The sequence below is a fragment of the Sorex fumeus genome, unplaced genomic scaffold, assembly GCF_029834395.1.
Source record: "Sorex fumeus unplaced genomic scaffold, SorFum_2.1 ptg000110l, whole genome shotgun sequence".
Classification (NCBI taxonomy): Eukaryota; Metazoa; Chordata; class Mammalia; order Eulipotyphla; family Soricidae; genus Sorex; species Sorex fumeus.
This window is the reverse complement of record NW_026606167.1, coordinates 5275894-5300000: the sequence shown is the minus strand read 5'-3', so window position 1 is coordinate 5300000 and position 24107 is coordinate 5275894. Positions and strand designations below refer to the sequence as shown.

The 24107-nt window shown below is 49.2% G+C and overlaps 1 protein-coding gene across 29 annotated transcripts in view; it reads right to left on the bottom strand.

The window, feature by feature from the left end:
- Positions 1–24107, bottom strand: part of RBFOX1 (RNA binding fox-1 homolog 1) — a 1027611-nt gene that overhangs the window by 75597 nt on the left and 927907 nt on the right. For all 29 annotated transcript variants that reach the window (XM_056135038.1, XM_056135030.1, XM_056135037.1 and 26 more), the window contains one exon: positions 23344–23397. In XM_056135038.1, the coding sequence (XP_055991013.1) occupies positions 23344–23397 (54 nt within the window). The remainder of the gene's footprint in view (positions 1–23343; positions 23398–24107) is intronic.

Genomic DNA, 24107 nt, shown 5'->3' with positions numbered 1-24107 from the left:
AGGAATTTGTTTTTGTTTTATCCAAAAGATAAAAAAAAAAAGGTCTTCGTCCAATTTAGTCTGCAGAGCACTTATTGTAGGTTCTTCTAGCACCCCCAGTTCTTCAAAGGAAGCTTTGAGTTCTGGGTCAGGGAGATAGCACAGCGGGGAGGGCATTTTCCTTGCATGGGGTTGACCTGGGTTCAATCCTCAGCATCCTAGATGACCCCCTGAGCACCGCCAGGAGTGATTCCTGAGTGTAGAGCCAGGAGGAAGCCCTAACTATCACCAGATGTGCCTGCCCCCCTCAAAAAATAAAAAACATAATCCCCCCCAAAAAACCTAAAACACACACACACACATACACACACACACACACACACACACACACACACACACACACACACACACACGAAAAGCAAGCAAGCAAGCAAGCTTTGAATTTCGCAGAAATGAGAGGCAGAGAACAGTGCAGCTGGCTGACCTGAGAGAAAGATGAGTTCAGAAGCTCAAGCTTGGTAGATGCGGGCAGAGTCCTCCCTTGAGGCCCTTTGCATCCACTGGGCTGACTAATGAAAGGGCTTCCTCAGACCCTTCCTGCCCTCTCAGCTGCAGTGCAAACCACCGACCTCCGACTCGCTCCCCCCGTGGAGACTCTGTTTCTCATGTCCCCGAGCCTGTGCCGACAAAGCTCCCGGGAACTGAAGGAAACGCATCAAGCGTCTCCCAGGGTTCCTTAGCCAGGGAAGAACTGTGACCTGCGTGAGTCGTGAGCCCTCAGTTGCATTCTCATCCTAGCCGTGGCTTTCACCTGAGCAAACCCTATGAAATCGTCCTTTCTGCTTGCTTTGGGGGCAGGGGGCAGAGTGGCACACCTGATGGCACGAAGGCTAGTTCTGGCTCTCTTCTGAGTTCCTAATGTGGACAGGGTAGATAAACAGGGTGCCAACCACATGTGAGACCAAGGGCCTTCACCCTGCTCCTAGCTCTCAGACCCGGTCTTTTATAGCACATGGGGTATGACATTTGCCTTGCACGTAGCCAACCCAGGTTTGATTCCTCTGCCCCTCTTGAAGAGCCCGGCAAGCTACGGAGAGTATCCCGCCCACACGGCAGAGCCTGGCAAGCTCCCTGTGGTGTATTCAATATGCCAAAAACAGTAGCAAGTCTCACAATGGAGACGTTACTGGTGCCCGCTCGAGCAAATGAATGAACAACGGGAGGGCAGTGCTACAGTGCTATTTATTTTTTAAACAGATTTTATTTGAAGGCTTTGAAGGGAAGGAGGAAGAGAAAGTGGGAGAGAGTGGAGAGTAACGTGCTCAAGAGAGAACCTGGGCTTCTCCAAGGGCAGAGAGAGCCCCTACACCCATCCCAGCATCAGACAGGAAAGCATGAAAGTTCACATCTCAAGAGGGGAGATGCGGGCGACACATGTGCTCGGCCACATGGGTGCAACCAGCACATGGGCTCGGGCAGCGTCTACGCCTCATTCGTTTATTCATTTATTTTAAATATCCAACAAGGAGAACATTGGCAACTTTATATGGATGTATGTTTGTTTCTGTTGTTTTTGTTTGGGGGGCACTCCTGGTGGTGCTCAGAGCTTAACCCAGGCTCTGCAATCAGGAATCACTCCTGGTGGGACTCGGAAGAATTTACGGGGCACCGGGTGGGGGAGGGGTGTGAACCTGGGTCTGCTGCGTCCAAGTGCTCTACCTACTGTACCAACCCTCTGAACCCCGACCTGCTGTTTCTAAATGCTCACCCACATCCTTTATTTGCTGCCTTTCATTCGCTTCCTCTCTGCCCAGTCCCCAGGAGTGAGCCAATGATATCCATAACTCAAAACGAAACTAAACAAACCTTGGCACATTTTTTTTATCATGCTCTATCACAATTCTTAATGTACTTATTGACTTTCCTAACGAAAGATAACCCGTCCTGGGCTGGAGCCAAAGCATCCTTTTCTTTTGGTCTCCTGCCTCGAGCCAAACAGCTGGCCTTCAGAGCGATCAAGAAATCAAATGACGATAGGTGTTAAGGACCTTGCATTTCTAGCTTCAGTTCAAAATAGTGTTTTGTGTCTGTCTGTCCAAGTGTCCTTGAGGGTGTTTCTTCTGCCCCCGGTGAGAGCTGCAACAGTGCAGGCTGAAAGTTCCTGCACAGGAACCAGCCCTGTCGTGGGGATTCAGCTCTGCCCCCGGCTTCCTGGTGCTGTTCAGGGGGGCTCAGCTGGCGGCCCTGCACCTGGCCTCTTGGCCGTGCGTTTCCTGGAACGCTGCTGACCGTCTGTGCTGCTGGCAGGACTGGCTCCAGGTGACAGACCGGATTTCCGAATAGCCCTTATCTCTTCCAAGGCCTGCCCGAAGTCACCCCCCTCATTGGTTTTCCAATTCTTGGCATGATCTCCCCATGGGCAATCAGAAGCAAGACTTGGAAACTTCTGGCCACCCAGCTGCGAGAGGGCAAGGCTGGGCCAATGCTCCAGGCGGGGCAACCAGCACCCACCTCTTTCTGCTCACTGGGAGACTTTTTTTTTTTTTTTTTTTTTTTTTGCAGCTGGGGGTCCTTCTAGGGCTCAGGGAGGCAGGAGAAACCGAGAAGGGATCAGGGAGGGCTCACGTCCTAGGCAAGAAGAAGCCTCTAGCTCTTGAACAAGGCTGCCAGTGGGAAAGGGGGCACCTTTGCTTGCCTCGCCTGCAAACCTTTGACCTTTGGCTTTTTACCCGGCAGGCCCTGCTTCTTTCCATGGAAAATCCCCTGAACTGGGCTGGCTCTTCCTTCCAGAAACTTTCCCAACAGCCCCCATGACCAGGTTCACTTCCTTGCCCTGTTTGTTTGTTTGTTTTTTTCTTTCTCTAGACTGTGTTTGAATGACTGGAAGGAGAAGCGTTTACCCCTTGGAGACGCTGGACCAGGCTCACTCAGCTCCTATCCCCTGAGAGTCCTGCAACTCTGACCAAGAGGCAGAAGTACTTGGAAAAGAGAAAGAGCACGAGAGATAAGAGGATGAGAGAGAAAGGCAGGTTCCTCCGGCAACACCCGCCCTTCCATCAAAGGAGCAAACCAACACGCTCCCAGCAGGCCTGGCAGGGAAGGAAGTAATGTCTAGGGTCTCAGGGAGCGATTTCTGGTCACTTGAGAAGTACAAGCACTCATCATGGCCAAGCAAGCGCCCAACTCACTGACAACTGGGAGTGAGCCGCCGGTGCATTTCACTCGCTCCAAGATGAAGACGCCCTGGGAAACTGGAGGCTGAGTCTCCTCACTTGAGAGCGACGCCAAGGACAGACACCCTCACCCAGGCACAGAGTGACAAGCACCAAGAAGCTCTGGGCCCAAGGGAATGTTAGGTCTTCAAAAGCCAGAGCTGGAGCCAGACTGCAGCCAGGACAGGCCACAGCTAACAAGAAGTTTTGACTAGGCCTAAGTTTCTGTTTCCCAAAAACTGAACTTGCCCAAAGACTCATCATGAGGGGTCACTATGTCCATTTTTTGGAACAACCACAAACTGACTGTTACTATGTCCTTTTTTGGGAACAAACAGAAACTGACTGTTATCAAGTGTTTGACTCATCGCTGACAACTGTTGCTTGATCACTGTTGCCATAGTGCTCGCTCCACTTGGAACCTGTATAAACTGCTTGCACTTGGAGGTTGGGGTCGCTATCAAGAGACCACCCTGTGGGTAAGATAGTTGACCCCAGTTCACTGGAATAAAACTCCTTTGCACTTTCATGACTGTCTCTCTGATCTGTGTCCGTTCACACCATGACCTGAGAACCTGGGTACAACAGGCATCAGTGCCCGCTGGATGAGGGGCTGCCCATGTCCTCATGCATCTACATTCCTGCACCTACATGTGCCCTGAGCTGGGCCAGGCTCCAGCTTTCCCACTGTCATTCCCTGTGTGTCTCCACAAAGGGGGCTGAGGACGGAGAGAATGTGGCACAGGGGAGGAGTCTGAGGGCCTGTCTCTGGGGCCCAGTCAGGAAGAGAGGTGCTTGGACATCACTGGGTGTGGATTTACCAGGCCGGCACCCCTGAAGTCCCACGTATGGGGGGGGGGGGGGGGTTCTGCCTGTCACCTACTGACCCTCAGGCTCAGGAGCACACAAAAGAAGAAACAAGCCCAGGCAGCACTGTGATCATCCGCCACAAGCCCAGACAACAGGCTTAGTCTCACTGAGGCTTCAAACAGTCCAACATGGAACTGGAAAGATCGTACAGTGGGAGGGCGCTTGCCTCTCACACGGCTGATCTGGGTTTCCTCCCTGGCACCGCCTATGGCTCCCTGAGCCCTACCAAGAATGATCCCTGAACTGGCCCTGGGTAATGATGCCAAAGACAAACCAAAGAACCTCCCCCCCCCCCAAAAAAAAACCAGAAACATTTGAGTGTCACTTTGAAACCATTTTTCTGAACTATGCCCAGCAATGACCTTGGTACCCAGCTCTATCCCCTGATGTTCGGCCCTTCTTACTGAAAAATTTCCACTTCAGTGTGGAAAACAATCTGTGATCTTGAACAAACAAAGAAACACTTCTTGAAAATTATCAAAGAATGCTCACAGGGGGTATCCCTCCCCTACAAGAAAAGAATATGATAGGGGTCCTTTTACAGGACGGGGACAGAAAAGGAGGTAATGATGTCACTTACACAAATCCTCGTCATCCATCAGAGCCAACCCCAGGTGAGAAACAAGCTCTCTAGGGCCATCACTCTCTCTAGCCAGGACTCCTCCTGTGCCCACTGCAGCAGCAGAATGTCCGAGCGCCTCCTTTCACACATTCCAGGAGGGGAACGGGGGTTCTTTTAGGGGGGACCACACTCGGCAATACGCAGGGCTTGCTTCTGGCTCTGCACTCAGGAATCACTCCTGGCGGTGCTCCAGGGAACCACATGAGATGCCAAGGACCAAATCTGGGTGCATCATGTGCAGGACATGTGGCCTCTCACCGAAGGACGGCACTCCAAGTGAGCTGGACGTGACTGAGTCCTGGGAAATGAAGCCATTGGCGGCTTTTGGACAGGCCCCTCAGTGCCCCTGTGTTCTCCAACTCCTCACCCTCAAGCCTCTCATCTGCCTCATAATCTGCCTCATCAGGACCACCTGGAGGCTCACGGGCCACAGAGCACTGAGCCCTGCTCCATCTGGGCTGAGCTTGAGACCCTGCATCTCTACAGCTCTCCCCTGCTGGGACCACACCCAGAGAGACAGACCCAGTGGCCCAAATCCTCAGGTCATGAGTCTTTTCTCTTCATTCAAGCAGAGACTTTCAAGCCTCGGTGTGTTTAAGCTGGGTGAAAGTGGAGGGGCAAGCTGGCCCTGATCCCCGCCACAGCCCCCTGCCTCCGCTCCTCAGAAACCAGAATCTCTGATCAGTGACCCATGTGTCTCTGACGTGTTTGCGGGGACCCAGACCAGTGTCTCTGGGGATTTTGGAGAAAAGTAGAAATGTCCCCCATAGATCTGCTGAGAGTATTTCCATAGGTAGACTGCAATTTCTTCCATTATCAGACATCAAGTTGGCAAATCTGGGCTCAGTGTGGCCACTTTCACAGCCTTTAAAATCGAATTTACAGGGACTGGAGTGGTAGTGCAGCAGGGAGGGTGTTTGCCTTGCACACGGCCGACCCGGGTTCGATTCCCAGCATCCCATAGAGTCCCCTGAGCACCTCCAGGAGTCATTCCTGAGTGCAGAGCCAGGAGTGACCCCTGAGCATCACCAGGCGTGACCCAACAAAGCAACAATAAATAAATAAATAAATAAAACCTAATTCACCTTTGCTCCTAGCTCTCTGTCAAACTCCCCAGAGGGGGTCGGGTGAAGCAGGTACAGGCAGATTCAGGGCATAATTCCAGGGGCACGGGTGGGTGAGGGGCTCACACAGCGCTTCCCTCCAGAGAGAAAGACCTGCGCATTCGGCATGGAATGGCATATGCTCTCCAAATTCAGACACCGTGCTCTGCAGTCTCGGAACCCGCGAGTGTGTCTTTTTTTGGAGAGAGGGTCCAGATGGAAATAAGTGACGACAGACCTTACTTGGAAGCAACCGAGAAGGCTGGAACGCAGAGGGGAAGAGGCGAGGGCATGGAGAAAAAGCTGGCACTGGCACGTCAAAGGAGAGGGAAGCTTAGGCATTGCTCACCTGGCCCAGACCTTAACCTCCAACTTCCAGCCGTGGGAGAAAATTACATTTCTGCAGTATGAATCACCCATCTGTGCTCCCAGCCCGGGATGACTCTGACCCTGCCTTCGCCATATAGACCTGCCCTTGGTGGCCTCCGTGAGGCTTTATCTGGGAGGGTCCCCGATGAAATGGGAGAGAAGCATCAAACTCCCTTTAGATGTGACGAACAGGAGGTGGCCACAGGGGACCCCTGACACTAAGGTTATTGCTCTGAGTAATCAACGGATCCCAATCTCTCCCAGGCTGTTCATGCCTCGGTGGCTGCACTTTTTATTTATTTATTTATTGCACATACACCAGCATCGAACTGATTCATGCGAGCATACTTCCACGGTGAACGCCTCATGCTTTTATGCATGTCTGAAAGTTGAGCTTCTCTGAAGGGTTATTATGCGAGAGTCTTAAGTACAGAGGTTTTTGCATGCAGGCACAGATGTTGCAGGAAAATGTTGTTTGTGTATTTAATTCTCATAAATCAAATCATGTTTTAATTGTACAGGGGATTTCCATATTTAAAGGCGCCCTGAAGTGAATTAGCCTATTGTGTAAATGCATTCTGTAAATTTTGATTTCGAACGGGTTTTTAAGTTTAATTTTTTGGGGGGAGGGCTTCTGGGCGACACCCGGCACTTTTCGGGGGCCATTCCTGTTCCTGTGTTCTGGAGTGCTCTTAGCAGTGCTCAGGGAATGAACCATGGGGTCTGGGGGTTGAACCAGAAAGGGCTACATGCCAAAGCAAATGCCTTACCCACCTGTACTGTCTTTCCAGCCCTTTTCATATTCTCTGTAAAGAACTACATCATGTCTTGATTCTTTTTATTTTTATTTTAAATGTTGACCTAATTTCAGACTGTACAAAAAAAATAGCTGCAAGAATACCGCAAAGAATCTGGGTACCGTCTTCTCCTTGGCTATTGTTTAAAAAGATGAACAGCTCACTTGAACCATTTTTCTACTTCTGCCTGCAAAATTCAAGCTTTTACACAAACAGGCAATTGACTCAATCTGATACTCACCCTATCGGCAGTTGCCACTACAAACATGGCTTATGGAGCAATTGGTAAGGGTCAGGCAATTCTGCCTCATGTTTCACTGTGATTGTCCCTCGTTAGAGCTATGCCCTGGTGGTGACGGGTCCCCCTCCCCCAGCTTGAAATGGGGTCCAGAAACTCTTTGTAATGAACAGAAATAGTTTCAGGGAATAGTATCAGCATCTCCCCAGGAAGCTGGGCGCCTGAATATGGAATAGGGGATCACTTTATTAGGGTTTTCCCACGTCTTATTTCATCTTGTTAGCCATGAACAGCCAAAGATGTTTTAAGATAGGTTTTCCAACTGGCCTCTGTGTGTGTGTGTGTGTGTGTGTGTGTGTGTGTGTGTGTGTGTGTGTGTTCCCATTCCTTGCTGATAAGAGGTAATGAAACTAGGAGAAAAGTGATTTTTGGGTCACACCCAGCAATGCACAAGGGTTACTCCTGGCTCATGCACTCCCCTGGCAGTGCTCAGGGGACCATATGTGATGCTGGGGGGATTGAACCCGGGTTGACCACGTGCAAGGCAAATGCCCTACTTGTTGTACTATAGCTCTAGTACTGAGGAAAGTGGTTTTTGCATGGCATTTGTGGAAAGTCAATAATTCCAGCCATGACAAAGCCAAGAAAGTCAGTTGTGGGTCCTGAGTATTAGACAGACGGAGATCTGGGTGTTAATGTATAGAATGTTAATGTATAAAATGTTAATGTAGCACTGTCATCCCGTTGTTCATCAATTTGCTCGAGTGGGCCCAGTAACATTGTGAGACTTGTTACTGTGTTTGGGATATCAAATACACCACGGGGAGCTTGCCAGGCTTTGCCGTGTGGGTGAGATACTCTCAGTAGCTTCCCAGGCTCTCCGAGAGGGGCGGAGGAATCGAATGAAGGTCGGCCTGGTCGTGCAAGGCAAACGCCCTACCAGCTGTGCCATCCCTCTAGCCCAGAGTGTTAATGTATAGATGTTAATGTATAGGACAGGGCAGGGAGTCAGGATTTTCTCACCCAAGTTTGCAGGGACCCACCTAGACCCTATTCAAATGCATATTGTGTTGACCACACCCAATGGTCCTAGGGGCTACTCCTGGCTCTGTGCTCCAGGGCCACTCCCAGCAATGCCCTGGGAACCTTCTTGGGCTGGGCCCCAGGCAAGGCAGTCAGTTGTCTTAACCCCTGTTCTATCTCTCCAATCTCTCAGTACAGATTCTTAGAGATGAGGAGTGGGGCTGAGGTTCTGCCTTTCTAAACTATCTCCCAAGGAACATCCCACTTCAAATCTAGCAGCCTAATGCCTTTAGAAGTATACCAGCCACATCGAGGAGTACTCCACTCTCCGAATTTCCTTCCTGAATAGCGAATCTATGTCTGCATTATGAACAGAATTGAGAGCTGAGCCAGCAGTGTAGGAGACCAGAACATCACAGAATGAGTGGAAGCTTATCAGTGAGCATACTCGGTCCCCAGGGTTTAAATACACCCTCCAACCTAGGGATGGTAAATACCCACACACCCCTTTGACCCCGAGCTGCCTTCCCCACAGCAAACTCAACACTCTCTTTTTAAAGAGGGTGATTGGAACTTGATGTAGAAGAATCCGTGCCAGACTTGGAAACTCCCCAGAGGAAGCTCGAGGCAGGAAGGATCTTCTACAGAGACGGACTCAGTCGGGTGAGGGGAGAGAACAGAGAGAGGGTTCTTATGGCTCCAGGAAGCATCTGGAACGCCAGGGGCTCGACACATTTCTACCCTTACTTTTGTTTTCTGGCGTCTCTTGGAGCTTTGGACAAGTCATTGAGTAACCCAACCCTCCCCTCTGATGGCCACACCACAGGACAAACTACCAAACTCCGTTGAGTACGGACGAGAATCCTAGCATGAAGGGACGGACAATCAGATAGCCAGAAGCAATCTCAATAGACATCACTCGCGAGAACAACGTTATTCACTGGAATCTCCAACAAGAACACTTGAGCGTGGGTGCTGTTTTCCAATTTCTTTAAGAAAGGGATAGCAAAATGGATCAGGACTCCACTTTGTGTTTGGCTACTTACCCCATGCTGAAAGAGTAGAATTAACGGGAGGCATTTCAAGAATGGGAATTGCTAATGTTTTAGTGTGTGTGCGGGGCTTAATGTCATGTAACACATGTCTGGTGTCTGGCATTTCACAGGGAAATGGAGGTTTGGACTGAGTCCTGCCTGACCGGCTTGGTGGGGAGAGGGCAGCACCCCACCCTTTACCACTGAGATTCTCAGGACACTTGAGTCTGCAATTTCTGCTCGGGAGGAAAGAAAGAAATTGTGATCTAGGAAAATAGGAGTAGACACAAGACTCCGCAAAGTGCTTGAAACACCACCTCTCTTTTCAGGGAGAAGAAACCCAAAGATCCGACGAGAACCCCTTTCTGGGAAACCCACCCTCCCACCCAGGGTCCTGGCTCACTTTCACTTATGGTTACAAACTGTGTTTTATGAGGAACCGGTGGATTTATGGAGTTGGGCCCCAAAATCATCTTCAGCTTGATTCATCATGAGTTTGCATTCTAACCCCCTCAGGTTTTAACATCCTGGCCCCGCACTTTCGGTAAGAGTAGAAAATAGATTTCTACTTTGGAATGCTTGAAGAATAATCAGATACAATTATTTAAATATGCCTCCTACAGCCACCCCTCCCCACACACATACTTATGGGCTAAAATAGAATATTTCACTCCATAAAAATTGTTCTCGAGATGACAGAGCTAATGTAAAGGGGTCTGATCTTGAGAGTAATACATGCACACCAAACAAACAGTAGCAACTCACAGATAGGTTTTTTTTTTCCCCAGAAGAAAACTGATACTGGGGAGTTTGTGTTCTAAAAATGATACTGGGTTTAATACAATAATAAGTCTGTATTGATTACCCTCTGCATTATATTTCAATGTATAACCCATTAACTAATTTATTCATTCTCTTAAAAAGAAGTAAAAAACCCAACCAAAACCCAGTGCATTGACATTACTCTTCGACTAATCCTTGTTTAGTTTCCATAATGGTATACAGTTTAATGAAAATCTCATTAGAATGTAGCATAAGGCATAATTAATTCTGCCTGATTCTTTGGGTACGAGAGTTAATGCAGATGCTGCCTCCCATTTTCCACTGGCTTTATTAATTTTTCATAAACCAATATTTTGACCGTAATGGGTTATAACCGTTCCACAGAAGTTCTAGAAATGCATTAACTGTCATCAATGTACTTAATCGAAACAGGATTTTGCCACTTCTCTGGGCTCTTCAGTGCCACATTTTAAAACAACGGGACAGCTTTGCTTTCGACTTGGAGAATGAGTAGCTACACATAATGAACGGAAAGGGTACGAAACAATATTTGTACAATTTATCTCTATTTACCCAATAACTTAATTGGCGGAGCTAATAGCAGTGAACTATACGTTTTGCAAAAGCCTGGGAAAGTGGGGAGCACATCTTCAGGAGGAAAATGTTTTCTAACAGAAGAAGGATGCAGCCTGCAACCTCAAGAGGAAATTAAGAAGCCTTCCGTCTGGAACTCTCTACTACTCTGTATCCTAGCGAGAGCGGGGCAGAACCAGGAGACGATTCTGAGGAGAGTCTGGGCGTGGGGTCAGCCAACGGCCTGTCGGCCAATGGCCAATAAGCAATGGCTAGTTTGGTAGTAATTCTTTCGGTTCTTCCGGTCTTAACCTACAAATTCACGACAGGCCTGGAGATTTAAGACTGGTATCTGGCCTCAAGGGTTACTTATCATGAGTTTTTGCTTGCTTTGTTTTGTTTGCTTCTTTCTTCTTTGGAGGGGTGGGAGCTATCCTTGGTGGTGGTATTCTGGGGCTGCTTTCAGCTTTGTGCTCCAAGATTGCTCCTAGTGCTGTTGGGATTTACAATGCAGGGAATCAAACCTGGGTGTCTCACATACCAAGCCTGCATGTAGTCCTTGAGCTATGTCTGAGAGACCTGTGTTCTTCAATGGGCAACGTCAGGAGCTGCCCACTAAAACTCAAAGGATAATTCCAGAATCTTTATGGAGAGTAGCTCCTGATCCCTCCACCCTTCTTGGAGAGTCCGCTTGCCCGCACAGCAAAGCCTGGCAAGCTCCCCGTGACATGTTTGATATGCCAAAAACAGTAACAACAACTCTCACAATTTATTGTGAGACGTAACTTGTGCCCACTTGAGCAAATTGATGAACAACGGGAGGACAGGACAGGACAGGACAGGACAGTACAACTCCTGATCCCATGAGATCAAGAGTTCTCAGCCAGCAGGCTCCACTCAGAAGGCAGAGAGGTTTGCTGCTCTTCAAGCAGGCTTTCTGCTGGAGGTTATTTGTCTGAATCCTCTACTTCCTACCAAATGCAGGGGTATGGGTCAACTGCCTCAGTCCCCAGAACAAGGGAACTAAAGGGCCTTGGGACTTCACTCGGGGCACGGGACTGCACTGAGAGAGGGCCAGGGGCTAGGCTCAAGGCCAGACACTCTGTCCAGCCCTTTCTCAAGGAGTCTCAGCCAGTAACAACCTGCGATCCTCTGGGAAAACTAAAAATATATCACTGTTCCAATGGTCCATTGCCTGGAAGGAGGAAATCCTCCCTCAAGGGATGTCCACTCCACCCAGACTTCCTACATGAGGCCGATAAGGTGGGGCCACAGATTTATCATTTACATAGATCACTTGATCACATGACTTCCGGTTAATCTTCAATTTGCTCGAGCGGGCGCCAGTAACGTCTCCATTTGTCCCTGTCATGTGCTAGTGTAGCCCAATGGCGTCTGTTTGTTCTAGGAACATGGTAAAGGTAAAAAAAGGTAAAGGCCCTCCCGTTGATCGTCGATTTGCTCGAGTGGGCCCAGTAACGTCTCCATTGGAGACTTTGTTGTTACTGTGTCTGGCATATTGAATACGTCACGGGGAGCTTGCCAGGCTCTGCGTGCGGGCGAGATACTCTCGGTAGCTTGCCGGGCTCTCCGAGAGGGGCGGAGGAATCGAACTCGGGTCGGCCATGTTGGCCGCTTGTAAGGCGAACGCCCTACCCGCTGTGCTATTGCTCCAGCCTAGGAACATGAAGAGCCTCAAAACAATCGTTCATGATCTTGATGAAGAAGTCTGACCATCTGGTAGGTTAGCGGCCACGCGGTCTTTTGACTTCCCCTGTAATCCAGTAGGTAATGGCTCTAGTCCAGTGGTCATCTCTAAATCTCATTACGTGTCCAGCCCATCTGATTTTTGACACCTTGGCAAACAAAACAGCGTCCCTGATTCTTGATCATCGATGGAGGTCGGAACTCTGGATTCTTTCTCTCATTTGAGTGAAACGTGGTACTCCAAGCATAGCTCTTTCGATTCCTCTTTGGGAGACCCAAATAGCATTCTCATCCTGTTTGTGTAGGGCCCAGGTCTCTGAGGCATATGCTAATGCAGGAAGAACAGTGGAATCAAAGAGATGTGCCCAGAGCCGAGCCATCCTCTTAGCTATTTCTTCGAAGCTCTTGAAGGTGTTCCAAGCCACTCTCTTCCTCCTGCGCAGCTCAGGTGCCAGGTCATTTGTCATGTTGACTTCTCGACCTAGGTACACATAGCTGTTGCATTTGGAGATGGTCATTCCATTGAGAGCAAATGGAGCATCGGGAACGAGGTTGTTTCTCATAAACATTGTCTTCGTAAGATTCAGCTGTAGTCCGACCTTTCCACACTCACGGCCGAAGTCGGCCAGCATTTGTGACGCTTGGCTAATGTCTGGTGTTATTAGAACAATGTCATCAGCAAAGCAGAGGTGGTGTAGTTGCCGACAATCTATCTTCACTCCGATTTCTTCCCATTCCCGTCGTCGCATGATGTTCTCGAGGGTGGCACTGAAGAGTTTCGGTGAAATGGTATCATCCTGCTGAACCCCTCTCTTGACATCGATGATTACTTCTTTGTAGAATGGTTCCATAGATGGCTTCTTAAAAATGATGTGAAATTATGTGCCAGTATCCTTAACTGAGATGTGCTGAGACACACAGACACACACACACATTGATGCCTATCCACAGCCACGTTCCGACTCAACTGACAGAGCCAAATAGTTTAGCAGAGAAATCATGGTTCCCAAAGCTGGAAAGAATTCCTAGCTGGCCCTTTCCTGAACTGCTTCACTTATCGCTCAGAGAGAGAGAGAGAGAGAGAGAGAAAGGAAGAGTGGGAGGGAGAGAGGGAGGAAGGGAGAGACAGGGAGAGAGAGGGAGGGATAGAGGGAAGGAGGGAAAGTAGCAAGGAGAGAAGGAGAGTAGAAAGGGGGAGGAAGGGAGGGAAGGAAGGGGAAAGGGAGGGAGGGAGGGAGGGAGGGAGGGAGGGAGGGAGGGAGGGAAGGGGAAGGAGAGGAAATTTAAAAAGAAGGATGTCACACAGCCTATTTGCTTCCCTAACTAAATTCAGCTTGATCATATTCCTAAGAATCAGCCTCATGCCACTACATCTTTGACCAATCAGCCTCCTCTCTACTCGCGACCTCAGCTTGTCCTCATTCCCCCCTTCACTAGTATAGACAGGGGCAAGCCAGCCAGGTAGATTCCCAGACCTCAAACCTTTCCCCAAAGGCCCAACTTAAGACTGGTGCTGGGTCAGTTTCTGGGAGAGGAACAGAGTCTTGGGCCACACAGAAGCAGTGGGAAGCTCGAGAGACCAGTGGTAAGCCTGATACGGTGGCAGTGGGCATGGCGGCAGTGCTGGGTGAGGTTGTCACTTAGATGTAATGTCGATGTCCTGACTGCCCCAGAGCCCTGAGCCCCTGCTGCAGTGCACAGGCCCACAGAGACCCCTGCCCTTAGGAAGGCCCCCGCCAAGGGCATTCCTGGTCTCTCCCCACCTGCCTGCACTTCCTCCTTCTGGCTGTGCTTGCCTGGGTCTACATCCCTGTGCTGGCTGGGACAGGGATGGTGCAGGAAACAGCCTTCCTGAACCCCACGCATATTTCTAGCCACCCCAGTGTCCGATGGCAGGGTTGGGGGGAGGGGAAGCCCTGGGCGGCACACGCCTCCGGTCTGCCATATAACATCAAAATGTGTGTTCCTCCCCCTGGACTCACACAACCTCCCCAGGAGCACCAGAAGAGAGAGCACCTGTCCAAGTGTCTCCTTTTGTCCCTTTGTCCCTGTGGACTGTGACTGTTGCTTGGGTTGGAATAACAGGGTGTTCCAATACCCAGGGCCTCTGTACCCTTAATAATGAGGTTCTAGGAGGACATGGGCGTTCTCAGCCTCAGGGTGATCAACGTACTGGACAGGACCTTCTTCGTTGGGGATGGGATGGGTAGTGCTCTGAGCACTGACGATCTTTACTGCATCCTTGGCCTCCACCCACCAGGTGGCAGTAGGAAGCAACCCTCCTCCAACATAGGACTCTCCACCATGTATTCCGGAAACGGCCACATTCCCTTGGGAAGGCAAGTCATTCCCAGTTCTGAACCATTAATCCAGGATACTAAGCGTGCATGAAAGTTAAAGGCAAAAAAAAAAAAAAAAAAGAGTGGACGGACCTTGGAATTGCAAAGGCATTGGTTTGGATTTGGTTCTTAAACTTTGCAAGTGAGAAGCCAGGACCAACTTCATTCAGTGCAACCTTAACGGATCTGCCCCCAAAGAGAACGAATCTTCTCTTGCAAATTGGCGACTTCCGGAAACCTGGGAGGGTTCCCACAAAGCTTGGACTGCAACAGGGACAATGAAATGTTAGGATGCTTGAAGCACGCCATCAGATTAGCTGCAGGAGAAGATTCTAAGGACTGCTCCAGGCTACTCCTCCCAAGGGAAACGCAAGGTAATAAGAAACAAACAAACAAACGAAACCCTGGTCCAGTCTTGAAAGGGACCACAAGGCCCTCTGTCTAATCAGCAGACTATTCACATATTCTATCCTGAGGATCGACACATCACACCGCACTGCACTGCACTGCACTTCCCTTGTTCATCGATTTGCTTGAGCGGGCACCAGTCACGTCTCACAACAAATTGTGAGGCTTATTGTTACTGTTTTGGCATATTGAATATGTCACGGGTAGTTTGCCAGGCTTTGCCATGCGGGCGAGATTCTCTCAGTAGCTTGCTGGGCTCTCCGAGAGGGGTGGAGGAATCGAACCCGGGTCAGCCACGTGCAAGGCCAACACCCTGTTCGCTGTGCTATGGCTCCAGCCCATCATGTGAATAATGCCGTAACGTTTCTCTGAGGCTTCGAGATCATGCCAAGAGATTTTCCCAGTGTCAGAGCACCCGGTCTGTATCGGAGCTGATTTATTTCAGATGGTGCTTATTTAAATTGCTTGACTACCTGATGATAGCTTCCTAGAATGTTCCTTGGGAAACGTAGCCAATGCCAGGCATTCGAATCCGGGCCATGGTCTCAACTCTCTGCTTCTGGGGATTGCTCCCTGAGCCCACGGTCCACGCAACAGAAAGCAAATAAATGGATTAAAGTAGCTCCACTGGGACTGGAGCGATAGCACAGTGGGGAGGGCGTTTGCCTTGCATGCGGCCAACCCGGGTTCGATTCCCAGCATCCCATAGGATCCCCCAAGCACCGCCAGGAGTAATTCCTGAGTATGAGCCAGGAGGAAGCCCTGTGCATGACCCAAAACAAACAACCAAACAAACAAATAAAGTATCTCCGCTTTCCTGGGCCCCTTAGCAAGTTCTGATCCTGTTGGAAGATTTCTACCCGCTAGCCCCATGTGCTCCACTTGAAAGGACCTCTCTGTGGGATCGGGAAGGACACCGCCGAAAGTTAAGGCTGAACGTGGCCATGAGGGAATGAAATCTGATCAGACAGATGCTGGGAGGAGGGAAACAATGCGAACCACACCCCTCAAAAGGGACGCAGGGAAGGACAGATGGACAAGAGAGACCCATTGACGTGGAACCCTTTCAGGCTGAAAATCCTTTGCCCAGGGACTCAACAGTGGGCCTCCCCATTCCAGTTCACTGACCGGCCACCACATCTGAATCTGGCAGATGCGTAAATTACACCAACATCTGCATCTCGTCATGTGTGCGGAGAGAGATGAAAAGATGCAGATGAAGGTACCGGCAGAGGAACAAAGGCACAAGGATCCCAGGGCTGAGATCTCCAAGCCTACTTGGATCGGAGCTGAGCACCCTCCACCCAGATCCTCCAAATTCCAGTAGGCGGGGGTCACACCCACCAACTGGCCCCCTGGTAATCCCATCAATGGCCAAGACTCAGAGACTATAAAACCCAGCTCCTGGAAGCGACATCTTATCATCTCATTCCTACTTTGGACAAACTGGCAGGCTACCGAATGTAACCTGCCCACACGGCAGAGTCTGGCAAACTCCCCATGGCATACCCAATATGCCAAATACCAGTAACAATGAAGGGTCTCATTCTCCTAACTCTGAAAGAGCCTTGAATATGGCCCGTTTTTTTAAAAAAAAAATCTCAGGGCTAGGATGAAGGAGACGTTACTGGGGCCTGCTCGAGGCAATTGACGAATAACAGGATGGTTGTGATCTGCATCTCTGGTGATGGGGCCTCAGAAATGACTGGTCTCTCGGTGGATATGGAAAACGGTCATGTGCCAGGAGGGACTCCCAAGATGGGCTGCTCTGAGGGGCTCAGGGTGGGCATGGCACCTCTCAATCCCACCTTACATGCTTCCAGGATGCTGCCGGAGCATCTGCTCTGAAGACAGGGTGTTCTCTGGGGCACCATGCAGGCAGGATCCCAGAACACAATCCGTGGTTGAAGGAGATCACCAATAGAGTTCAAGAAACTGGTGTCCAGCAGTTGTTATCACAAGTTCTGGACATCGTGATCGCGTTTTGCTTTTTTTATTTTCTTTTTCTTCAAGTTTCCACTACTAGCACTGAAAGAATGGCAGGAAGGAAGCTGAAAAGAAGTTGGCCCAGAAGTGTGGCTAGAAGTCTGGGTTCAGTGGAAGGTTAGTGCAGGGAACAGACTGGAGAGACAACTAGCACTGCCTGTTTGGGGGTGGGGAAGCCTCGTTCTTAGATGAATTGTGGTGCATGATGACCCAAGGCTCTAAGAAAACTAATACTGTTGTACAGGTAATCCAAGGTCACATCCAGCTGCCCTTCTGAAATAAGCAATCACAGGTCTCTCATCCCTTTGCCTTCTCTCCTGTCAACTCTGCCTTGAGAATCCAAATCCTCTTCCCAACATCTGCCCCAGGCGCAGGTCACATAGCGTGTGGCCAGTTCCCTCCATGTGGACATAACAGCGAGGACCTGGCACCCCTCTTTTTTTTCACTTTACTTTCCAGCCTATTCATTACCTGAGCTTATCGGATCTGATCCTCCCTATAACTCCGAGATAAGCCACTTTCCAGACCTGAGCACTATGCCAAAGTGCCCGGGGCAGAGAGGCATGGCCTTCCCCCAGATCCTGTCTTCCCTCCCCCGTCCTGGAACCAGAAGTTTTGATGCTCAGGTGAAATATCCATTCGATATCCATCCCCCTCCCGCCGCCCAACTGGCCTACAATGAGTGAATCCTACCGGTGTCCCCAAAGATGGTAGTGAACATCTCCATCAAGATTTTCAAGTGGAGGGACTGGAGCAGGTGGGGAGCTGGTGATAGACTCACTTGGATTCCCAGCACCCCGTATGCCTTCCCAAGCCCCACCAGGAGTGATCCTTGAGCACAGAGCTAGATGTACTGCCTTGAGCATCACTGGATGTGGCCCCAAACAAAAAACAAAACCCGTATTGTTGTACAGTTCATCCAGGGTCAAATCCAGCTGCCCTTCTGAAATAAGCAATCACAAGTCCCTTTAAGGGGCTTCACTTAATAACGTGTCTTTACTTCAGACTCTCAGAGCACCTTTGACATCAGTCCTGATCATCTGAGGGCTTTGGGGAGGGGGGTCACTCCTTTCTATCCACAGAGGGGAGAGAACTGAACTCCTCTGCCTTGTGCTTCTGCAGGGAGAGCCAACCTCTACACAGGGAGGTGGGTTCTGTGTGTACCGTTGGCACATACACCCGATGAGCCCTGCTAAGCGTCACCCTCTGCCTCTTCACTGGTGGCATATTTCATCACAGCAGTGAGCTGACATGTGCGAGCCAGCGTGTGGATGAGCGATGCTGTGTTCTGGCCCATGACACAGCATCGGGGACAGGTGAATCGGCCGTTTGTGGTGACAACATCGTAGAACCACAACATCGTAGAACCTTCCTATTTGCTTTCACTTTTTATGAAGAATCAAAGGTGCTTTCTTTATTTTGCTTTTTGGGTCACACCCGGCGATGCACAGAGGTTACTCCTGGCTCTACACTCAGGAATTACTCCTGGTGGTGCTCAGGGGACCTTATGGGATGCTGGGAATCGAACCCGAGTTGGCTGTGTCTAAGGCAGCAAATGCCCTACCCACTGTACTATCGCTCCAGTCCCTCAATGGTGCGTTCAATCAACAGTTTGGTTGGTTAAATGATGACCCCTCTGAGACTTCACTTTGGGAGAAAGTTCTCTTTAAGATTCTTAGAGAAAACATTCCTTTTTCATTTTCGGTTTTGTTTTGGTTGTTTGGTTTTAGGGGGGGAGCACACCAGCAGGGCTCCAGGGACGCCCTGATGCCAACGGTCTAACCCAGGACTATCACATGCAAAGCACGCCCTCCGGTCCTTTGAGCCCTTTGCTAATGACACGCAATGACTTACGACCCACGTCTGGGAGTAGATTTGTAGGGATTCTTCTCCGTGGGGCTTTCCATTTTAATTAAACTCCAAACTGGAAAGGCCACAGATAACCAACTAAAGTGCAGGAGACCCACCTGAATATTCTCTTTTTTTTTCCCTTTTAATATTGACTTATCAATTATGACGCTTGAGAATTAGCCTTGAGGAATCTGAAGATGATTAGACTTAGGGAAAATAATCAATGCTGTTTAGCTTTACAGGAAAACAGCCGCTTGTCTTGGGGGAACGTTCATTTACATCGGCAGGACATGGCTGATTTATGTCTCTGCCTTTGAACACAGAAAGCAACAGGGCCAGGAAGGAATTCTTACAGGTTGGTCCCATGCGATGGGGGGTACAAAAAAAAACCCCACCCCCCAAAGCTTTCAGTACATGTGCCCCCTAAACGTGTGTGTGAGGGAGCGGGCGTGTCATCGTTTATCAAAGCAAATTAATACTGTTCAGCTAGTAATTAAAGATCCTCATTAAAAGGTGTCTGTGTACCCCAGCCCCCAGCCTGCTCTAGCAATAAAAACGTTCTCAGGGCGGCAAGAGGTTATAGACAAAAATCAATAAACTGCCATTTTATAATTAAAAGGGAAAATAAATGTGAAGGAAAAGTCCACTAAATTAGGAAAATTACCTCTAGGAGAGATTGGAATTATTGATTTTAATTTACAAAATATGTGAACTTTTCATGGCTCATTCTGAGGGACAATTGGAGGCTGGATTATTAACTCTGAGAGAAACTTCAGAAAATCTGTCATTAGTCGGAGGGAATATTACACTTGTCATTAACACAAGATTTTATACATAGTGGCGACTAATAAGTCAGGCTTTTTACTTCAGGCTCAGACAGAGCCAGCCTGCTAAATATCCAGGATAAATCAGTCACTGCCAGCTCCAATTTTGCTTAAAGCCACACACTGAAATGTAAAAGAAAAAAAAAATCCACAGTATTTCTGTTGTTGCAGTAAAAATTTTAAATGTCCCTTACATTCTTAGTCAGGGATATTTAAATAGAATGGCATTAGCAATTCTAGCTAGATACGGAAGAGATTTCATTAGATATATCTTTGCATATAATTTATTTCATCATCTACCTATGCCTGAAAACATCAGTAATTAAGCTGGGGTCCTCTCTGTTGACACCTCGACACATTTCAAAGCAGCTGTTTTAAAAAGGCAAACCTACTACCATCCTGCCCCATAATCTCGAAAACTCAGAATCCAGAGGATTTCATCTAGACTGAAATATCGAATCCAGAACACCCAAATATCCCAATGGAAAACACAAATGTTCAGATGCTTTAAAAAGCACATGTCTATGCCCGCTGTTATTTATCTTGAGATTTAAAAAAAAAATTTTTTTTTGCAGCACCTCCTAGAAGCATTTGTCCAGATTCCTTAAACTTCTCTGAGACAACGACTGACCACCTAGCACGATTATTTTACCAAGCTACTGAGAGTATCCGGCCCGCACGGCAGAGCCTGGCAAGCTCCCCGTGGCGTATTTGATATGCCAAAAACCATGACAACAAGTCTCACAATGGAGACATTACTGGACCCGCTCGAGCAAATCAATGAACAACGGGAGGACAGTGCTACAGTGCCTGCCTGCCTAATTCTTTCACTGCCTTGGTTCTGACCTAGAGCAGGAATCAGTGCTGTGATCACACAGGGTACAGAGTCCATAAGAATGATGATTTTTAATATTTGTAAAATAGAAAACATGGCACGACCCGGCCCGAAAGACCACAGGCTCTCTATTTCAAATTCTAGCCGGCTTCTTACCAACTGTGAAATCTCAACCCTGAGATGCAAAACTCTTTGTACTGGCAGTTTTCTCATTTGGAAAATTGCCCTGAGGAATTGAATACATTAATTTAGGTAAAGTGCTTAGAACAACAGCGCCTGACCACGGAGCGGACGCAGTAAACGTTAACCCATTAGGGGCTGGAGTAACCGAGGGTACAGCGGGATGGGCCACTTGCCTGGCACGGGGCTGACCTGGGTTTAAATCCCTGGTGTCCCATGAAGCCCTCCCCCACACCACCAGCACCGCCAGGAGTGACCCCTGAGCTAGAGTCAGGAGTCAGCCACACACTCTCAGACAGAGCCCCCCGCTACCCCAAAACAAACAAATAAATAAAATAACCTTTGTCTGACTTAGACTTTATAAACATCTAAATTCAGTGGTTGGGTGTACGGCTAAGTTAACTCATCTCCTGTTCTAACAGTGACACAGATCCACCGCTTCCTATATGCGTCCACCAGTGTGGAAGGTTTCTTTGGCCTTTATAGCCCCTAGATGCCCACAGCTCGGCCGGCGGATAGAGAAGTACAAGCGAAGGAGGAGGTTTCAGGATTCCCAGGGTCCGAGCCAACAGCGACCATCCAGCATGTTCTTGTCAGACCCCCACCAGGCTACCCAGCCCTCTTCACGGACCACAGTGCTCGCTCCCTGCCTCTTTCCCTGCTGACTACTCACTTCCTGTTTGTGGGCCGTGGCTCCGGAAGAGATGAAGACACAGGTGTGCTGCTCCCACACTAAGCCTTGCCCTGCGTGGGTTCCCCCCACAGGCGCGACCTCCTCCCCACTTTGGGGGAGCTGGTCTTCTTGCCGTGGGTTTCCATAAACCCGAACAACACACGGGTTCTCTAAACACTCTACCTTGCCCCCATCCCTGAGAGTCGGGGAGTGACCTATGCCTGCTGAGGGGAGAAGGCTGGCTTCCTCACAAACCAGGGGAATCTTTTAGACTAGAGACCCTCAGGGGCTGGAGCCATAGCACAGCGGGGAGGGCTTGCACGCCTTGCACGCGACCGACCAGGGTTCAATTCCCAGCATCCCATAGGGTCTCCCAAGCACCGCCAGGAGGGATTCCAGAGTGCAGAGCCAGGAGGAACGCCTGGGCATTGCTGGGTGTGACCCAAAAAGAAAAATTAATTAATTAATTAATTAATTAAATTAAAAAAAAGAGACCCTCAGTTCGATGCAGTCAGCTCTTTAGCTAGTCCTTTACAGCAGACCCTTTTGTTTTCATGGACCCAACAACGCTACGGATCTGACTCTGCCCCAAACACGCTTCCTGTATGAACCCATTTGATTCTTCCCAGACCTGTGAGCTTGTTACTTTCGATCATCTCCCATTTAACAGATGAAGACACTGGAGGCACAGAGAGGCTAAGTCACTTGCCTAGAGTCACACCGCTGTGGAGGAAGAGAGCCAGGTCTGACACGTGGGCGGGGTGAGTCTACTGTCCTGATTGCTCCTCTAGGAGGAGGAGGGAGGTGCTACCCCTTCGTCATGGAAAGCCTTACAGTGAAGGCTCTCCTTCCTGAGAATTAATGGCCCCCTTCAAAGCCAAAGGTCCTGGATTTAAGCCAGGTGCTGCTGAAATTCACACGCGCAGAACCACTGTCAGAGCTGCCGAGAAAACCCCCGTCCCCCGACTAGACTGTCAGAAGGAACATCCCAGACTGATCGTGTCTTGTGCACCAGGTGGCTTAACTTGCCCTTCTCTCCTTTGCTTACCCTCTAAGACCCAGGCTATTAGCATCCATAGCACCTCAGCTGGGTACACACTTACCGTCAGGAGCTCACCACAAGGGCACCGAAGCTAGATTCTCGGGCCACTGACCTCCCCACATCAAAATCACACCAAGAGACTTTGATACCACGAGGCACATCTCCTAGGGGTCCAGGTGCTGTGGTCTCAGATGCTCTAAGGGCAGCCTTGGCCAGAAGCGAGGGACCAACTAGGCCAGACCTCTGTGCTAACCTCGCCCGGGAGCCCACCTGCTCTCCACGCAAAACCCCCGACCTCCTGGAGGTAGACAGTGAGGCGAGGAAGGAGGGGGTATCAGAGACGCTTCCTTCAAGTCAAGCAAAGCAGAGAGGGCCAAAATGGGGAGGAGCATAGCACAGCAATCAACCAAGATAACTTGGTTTGGTGTTTGCTATCTTTTTTTTTAAGTTTTCTAAATGATCCCCCTGTCAGGGAACTGGCATTCGTTGGCCAGCTCTCTGCTTTGCCTGGGGAAAATAAAATAATAGTGCGAACCCCGATGGGAATGTATGATCAGACGTACACAGGCATATTGAATTCAGATGTGCTCCATGTTCTGGGTTCAATATGCATTTCTATCTACCAAGTCTGGATGCTTTTGAAAGGCAAAAGCAGCTTGGACTAGCCCTCAGGAGCAGTGACTCGGGCCAACCTCACCATTGAGGGGACAGGATTCTTCTCTATATTTCAAAGTTTCAGAGGTTTTTCGGTTTTGCCCTCAAAAAATCATCCAGGATTGTTAGGATGGGGATCTGCTCGGTTCTGATTTGGCGTAGGAAGCCCTCTCTTGCGCCCAGCAGCCAAAGCACAAGTACAGGAGACCCCAAAGGCGCCATGCAGGGAGAAATTCTTTACCTGCATAGAATTCAGGACTGTAGACTGCACCCACCACTGGATTCAATTTCCAGCCTGCAAACACAAATATACAAGAACTGCATTAGCACATTGACTGCCTATCAAATGGGTTGGGGTCACTTAGGGGCAGAGAGAGACAAATAGAGAAGCTATTCAGTTTGGGCATGCATACAAAATATTCGAAATCTATACCGATGAAAAAAGATGTACGCTCTCCTTAGATTTTCTGCCAATACAAGTTAATCATATGGAAACTGCTGAGCAGCTTGAGATTCTGAAAATGAGGCGTGGTTCCCTCCCATATCAATATTTCCAGACCCTTTATAATGATTTCAATAATTTTTTTGTCTTCTTTCATGGACTACTGCTGTATAATCCATTACACATGCCTTAGCATTCAGCTCTCTCTCTCTCTCTCTCTCTCTCTCTCTCTCTCACACACACACACACACACACACACACAAATCAGAAAGCTCACATCCACAGAACTCTGAGCAGCAACAAATTCTGGTAATTGTCATTCCTAATTATGGCCCAGAGACTCTGTGGGAATCCAGAATGCTTTCAAATCACCCATCCCCAAAATGGCATCGATCCGCTGGAGAATGAGTGGAGAATGGATTTCGGAGCATTCAGGAACCATAAAAATTCCGAGTTGATGCACAGTCTCTAAGGTAACTTTGCCGATAACCCGGACCCAAGGCGAAGAGAATTCTGTCACTTCCTGGATGTCCTGGATGAAGCACTTTCTGAAGGGTGGCCTT